This window comes from Microcebus murinus, chromosome 5 (assembly GCF_040939455.1).
Source record: "Microcebus murinus isolate Inina chromosome 5, M.murinus_Inina_mat1.0, whole genome shotgun sequence".
Taxonomy (NCBI): Eukaryota; Metazoa; Chordata; class Mammalia; order Primates; family Cheirogaleidae; genus Microcebus; species Microcebus murinus.
In genome coordinates, this window is record NC_134108.1 from 77,360,090 (window position 1) to 77,366,089 (window position 6,000).

At 38.1% G+C, this 6,000-nt stretch overlaps 1 protein-coding gene across 2 annotated transcripts in view; it reads left to right on the forward strand.

Moving 5' to 3' along the window:
* The window catches only part of COL12A1 (collagen type XII alpha 1 chain), a 113,654-nt gene extending 110,121 nt beyond the window's left edge, over positions 1 to 3,533 (forward strand). The window contains exons 65-66 of one of the 2 annotated variants that reach the window (XM_020287100.2): positions 724 to 894; positions 3,224 to 3,533. In XM_020287100.2, the coding sequence (XP_020142689.2) occupies positions 724 to 894; positions 3,224 to 3,399 (347 nt within the window). In that variant the 3' untranslated portion in view covers positions 3,400 to 3,533. Of the gene's footprint in view, positions 1 to 723; positions 895 to 1,998; positions 3,032 to 3,223 lie in introns of those variants that run through there. The other variant, XM_012743162.2, reaches the window with a different exon arrangement.
* The last annotated feature ends 2,467 nt before the right edge of the window (positions 3,534 to 6,000 follow it).

Consider the following 6,000-nt stretch of genomic DNA (forward strand, 5'->3'; position numbering starts at 1 on the left):
TATATCCTTTAAGGATGCTTACATTTCCTGTTTGTTCTAGTAAGTCTTCTACATGGAGCTATTAGACTGTGAGAAAATACATTCTCATTTAGACGCCAGACACATTACAATATTACATTCACTGCTTCTTTCCTAATATTTTGGAAAGAAATAATAACGGTCGAGTTGTTTTATGCATTTAATGCACTAGGTTGTACATGAATTTTTTTCTTGTTCATCATAAGGTCTGTGAGACCCTTACAACCAAGGGCCGCCCTATGACTAAATCTTTACATTTATGTTAACCATAACAAAGTATCACTTGTCCAGAAATAACATTGCTTTACTTAGTCTGGAGTGATGGAGTAGACACTGCCATGTTTTCACAGCAACCCAGTGTGGCTGCCTGGTAGAACGACTTCCTTCCGGTGCTTTTATCTCTTGAGAGTGGCAGCCAACCAGAGAACTCATTGGCATCTTTAATTTGGCTTAATTCTTACTAAATTGGTTTTCCTTGAACAAAATAAAATAATGGATTTCCAGCATTAATTCTGATGAGTCACTGGCAAGAAAGTTTGTCACATCTTGGTTCATATTGGGTATTTCTAAAGGAAATATTTTCTTACTATGTGTTAGTCAGTGAATGGTCTGGAGGCAGTGGAGATGCCGCTTAAAATATCACTGACTGCCTCAGGAGGTGTATTTAACAAGAGGGGAAATGTGTTTGTTTTAACTCCACACTAGGTCCACAAGGAGAATCCAGAACAGGTCCGCCAGGGTCCACAGGTTCAAGAGGTCCCCCCGGTCCTCCTGGTCGTCCTGGAAACTCAGGTATCCGAGGACCCCCAGGTCCTCCCGGATACTGTGATTCGTCCCAGTGTGCCAGCATCCCATACAACGGGCAAGGCTATCCAGGTATGTTGTTGCCATTGTAGGAACCCAGATCCCCCTGAGGTAAAGAACCTTTGTGGAAATGAAGTTCTCTAGGATTGAAGGAAGCTTGATTTGAGGATTTCTTGAAGATATCAACTCTTTCCGTTCTGTTTTGATTATGTAATAATAATATTCTCTCCAAAAGCATAATACATTATTTCACTAAGATTTAATTATTTTCTTTTTTTATCCATATTTCTGCATTTACCAAATCTCATTATAAATCTCTCCTTATTTCTTTTGTAGTTTCAAAGAATGCTACCAATTGACTTTTCTCTTTCCTTTCCTACCCTTCTTTTCCCTTTCCCCTTTTTCTTTTCCTTTCTCTCTCTTTGCCTTCTCTTTTCTTTTCTTTTTTTTTTAACCTTAAGGTTAAGAACAGGGATATCTTGAAGACAGTTGTAGAATGCCAAGAACATATATTAAAACAATTGTTCTGGGAATGTAATTTGTAGGTAAACTATTTGATAACATGGTAAAAACCACTGAACATAATTAACTGTCCCACATAGGCCATGGAATGAACACTTATACAATCTGGGACTTAATCATTTTTTTTTATAAAGAGTTGTTAATGAAATTTCAGTGTTTGACAATGATAGAAGGCAGATGTCTCCCATGCCTGATTTTGTGGGATGTGAGTACCGGAGGGTATGCTGATCTGGAAATAAGAGAGCCCCGCTGTAGTTAATGGTGATCATTTCATTAGTGCACCTTCAAGCATCTTGCAAGTTTTAAAAATGATACTGCTGTTTGATATGGTTTGCTACTTGCCAATAGTGCATGAGTAGTTGAATATCTAAATATATATATATCTATATATTTATGTGCATAATTACATATGACCAAAAGTAATAGCAAATCTTAATACGTATTTCTCATGCAACCCATTCACAAAATTACAATTTAATTCTTTATAAAATAAATTTAAATTGCCACTGCCTTATGGCACGCGTGAATAGCTGAAAATATATGGATATATATGTATATATACTTTAACCATTACATACGTAGATGGATGTGTATATATATATTTTTTACATAGTAATTCAACTTTTAAAAACTATCATCTTTGACCTGTTTCAGGTTCCGGCTAACAAATTTTCTAAGTCGCCAGTGCTGCTTACAGTTTGAATACATGAAAATCCTGTTTCTGAGATGTTTGCGCACGTGCTTATTAGAAAATGAGTCTGTATGGAAATCTCACCACAGATATGGTTAACGAACCGGGTCGACATCACAAAGGAGGGTGGAGACTCTTTATACTAACTTGAATGAAAAAAAAAAAAGCAGTGGTGTCAGTTTATAAGCCTGATGCATTTCAGTAATAATGTAGAAAAGCATTTTTTTTTTTTTAAAGTTCAAAGACAAAGCCATGGGGAGCCTCAGTTGTGAAAGAGGTGCACAATAAAACTACTAACCAGCGGAGATCATGCCATTTATGAAAAACAATTAACCTGGTTGAAGAGAAATGTCTTATGTAAATAATAAACTAATTGTGGCTTGTAAATGATTTGTATGTGATCCTGTCCACTAAAATTACTTAACAATCCTACAATACGCTTCTGCATCAAAGCCTGCTGCTTGCTGTATGCCGGAATAACACTGAATGGAATCTCCTCATCTCTTGCTTGTTAGCGATGTGTCTGATTCAGGGCATGTGTCTTTTTATTATTATTATTATTATTATTCCTTTTTGTACGTGTACTCTCATTTGGGTTTTGTAACTGCAATTTTCAAGCCAAAGTTTAAAAATCACCTTTTCTTCCTGTTTTGCTGTAGTCACTGGTGTTCCTCACTCACCAGCTATAACTCAGTCTGTGTGAGGGACGGCCACAGAAAATGTCATGTACTGTATATTACCTGGTGAGAGTTGCTTTTCACCTCCAGAGTTCAGTTTTTCTAGGAGCCAATAAAACTTGCCTTCACCTCCTCAGCTTTCCAAGTTGTTCTTTGAATTGAGGAGTTTGAAGTTATGAACAGTTCCTTGGGGATTTGTGAAAATCCTACCTAGGTATTGTGTTTACAGTTCTTTGGCCCAGTCCCGGACCCCTCCCAGGTATTTGTGCAATGATTGTATTTACTGCTGGATCTTTGAAGGGTTTTTTTTTTTTTTAAAGAAAGTGCCATTTCACTATTTGATTATTACCAAATTCTCTCTCTGCAAATAGAAGTAATCAGGACATTGTAACTTATCTATTTATGGTTGGGAGATTTGAGACTGGAGTGCCATCACCTCGGGTGATGATTTAGCTTTTGCTGTGTGTGTGCCTTCCAAATCATGCCATAACTGTAATGTTGAATCGGACAGAGCCGTACGTGCCCGAGGGCGGGGCCTACCTGCCTGAGCGCGAGCCCTTCATCGTGCCGGTGGAGCCCGAGCGGACGGCGGCGGAGTACGAGGACTACGGCGCCGACGAGCCTGCAGAGGAGCCTGCTCCCCACGGGCGCTGGCGGCGCGCCCTGCCCCGCGGCCCGGGGCAGTGAACCTGAGACCCCGCGCCGCGCCGCGAGGCTGGGGGGAGGTGTTGGAATTCTCATTTACAGGTCAGATAGCGCAGTGTACGTCTTTTCTGTGATGTTTCTTCCGGCGTTGCTTCCTCCAAGAGTGCCCTTTCTGACTGTAGAGAACCTTGTTTCTGCAGGAAGCCTAGCTCGCAGCACGCAGTCTGCAGACATTTTCGCCTTTGCCCTTGACATGCTTGCAGAATACTTTGTTCATAAAAGCTGCAAGGAGAGAACATGCCATGTGCCTTTAGTTAGCACAGTGGGCGGCCTCAGTGAAACTATTAGGCAGTAAGTCCTGGAACCCAGAGCTACTGTATATTTTCGAAGAGAGCAGTTTATCTTTTCTTATACTTATTTGCAATTCACTTACACCACGATTCAAGTAATTCCCTTCTTGAAACCAGAAAGGAGGGAGCCGTCAACTCCATTGCAATTATTTATCTTCCTCTTCTATCTGTTATACATTAGTGCATAGGATGCTCTTATACATCTTTAACAACCACAAACCTTAAGCCATGTAGCTTAAGTTAGTGCATCGACTGGATACAGTTCCATATTGCTTTAAACCTCCTTGTTGTAGGCAAACTAACATTTATGCCAAATTGCAGATTACTCTGCAGAGATGGAATTGCATGTTTGTGTTGTATATTTAGTATGAACTTTTTTTTCAGAACATAATGTTTCTTAGTTATCAAAAGCAGTTGGAAAATGTTTGCAAGACTATGAACATAGAATTGCTGCTTTTATATTTTAACTGCAGATTGTGAATTTCACTGCCTTATATTATTTATTTCTGAAACAAAAGAGGCATTTTTCAATAAAACTACTGAAAATTCGACATTGTATGCTTTATTTCTTTGAAGGGCCTTTTGGACTGCTCAGGCGGTTGTTACAACAAACAAGTTCATATCCTTGGATACGGTTACAAATCTTGCTAATACTGTTAAATTATGCTAAATAACTTTAGATTTTTAATGATATGGTGAAGTCATAGAAAGAGTGGTGAGAGCCTTAAAAAGCCCAGCAGATTCCAAATGCTTTATTAGGAATATAGAGGATGTGTGGGTTGGTGGAAAAACAACTAAGTATCCTAGGAGACCCCAAACAACCAAATAATCTCTAACAACCCACAAAATTTTCTATGCATTTAATCACTTTCCTATACCATACTTTACCCGCTAGTGTGTTTAATTGCAAAAGGGAAAATTCCTTAATGGAAAGTTTTACATTTAGTGATACCTTCCTTCTCCACTTACAAATGCAATAAAACCATTCTAAATATCAAAGAAAACGATGTAAATGTTGGTTTGAAAAGAACCAACATCAATTGAAGAGAGAGGAGAGGTGACAGAAAGTTTTCCACAAAGCAAAACATTTGAATTAATAATCATCTGAATACTTTCTAGAGAACAAGGATCAAAAAAGAACAAAGATCAAAAGGAATAGATGATACATGAATGCATTGCATTTAGGAAGCTTCAAGCCAATTCCTAAACTCATAGTACTCACTTGTAATTCCCAATGTGCACACTTTTAAAGACAGAAGAGACCACTGCGACTATCCTAGTCCAACTCTTTTGCTTTATGTAAGAAGAAACAGACTGTGCTAATTAACATCAGAACAAGACTAGGTTTCTAGGTCTTGTGGTTCTTGGCCTAGTTTATCACCAGATCGTCCCCATCCCACCCCACTTACTCTCTGGGCAGGAGTTTTCAAACCTTGAAGTTCTATCAATTTAGATTAGCTTCTGATGCAATTGGGTTTCGATACTCTTCCATGAACATCCTGTGTATCAGGAGCCAAAGATGGATAGGTCTTCATGCCCCTAACCCAGTGGGGTCCCCGGGACACATGGATTTGAGGCATAAAGAAATTGCACCTTCTCTCATTGGCTAGACATGGGTTTGAGTCTTGATCTTGGCAATGCCTGGATTCACTGCCTCCTAGTCTGTGCTAGGAAGGGAGTGGGGGCTAGGGCAATCCTAACTATGGGATAAGCCCAACATTAATAACCAGCTGAGATATGTGATGTGTTTTTTTATTTTCACAATATATTTACTTTCATTATGTTTGCTGATTTTTATGTTAAAATTATTTTTGTAATCCTTGATTGAACACATACTGGCTAAACTATGGGGGAAAGAGGCCAGATAGTCTGGCTTTTACAACTCATGGTAAAATTCCAGAAAATCAAACACATAGGTGCTGGTTTATTTACTCCAACTTTTTTTGAGGGGAATACAGAACAACTGGAAACATTCTTTCTAGCTCTTTCAATTTGGAAGCATTGTAAGAAGTTCATTATGTGTAATTTATATTTGGAGCTAGAGCTCTTATTTTTAATGAAAATAGCTTGAAATAAATGTGGGAAGAGGTTGTAACTTCTAATGAAGTCTACAATGGGAAAGTTTTCAAAATTTACAAATAACATTTAAATAGATCCTAATTTTTTTGAGTATTTTTATAGAATATTTTGTACAATGAAATTAACAATGTAACAAGTTTAGCAGAATGTTGTAAGTATATTTTCTCAAATATGTGAGCATTATTTTTGGGTCTATGAAGAATTATGAAGCAAC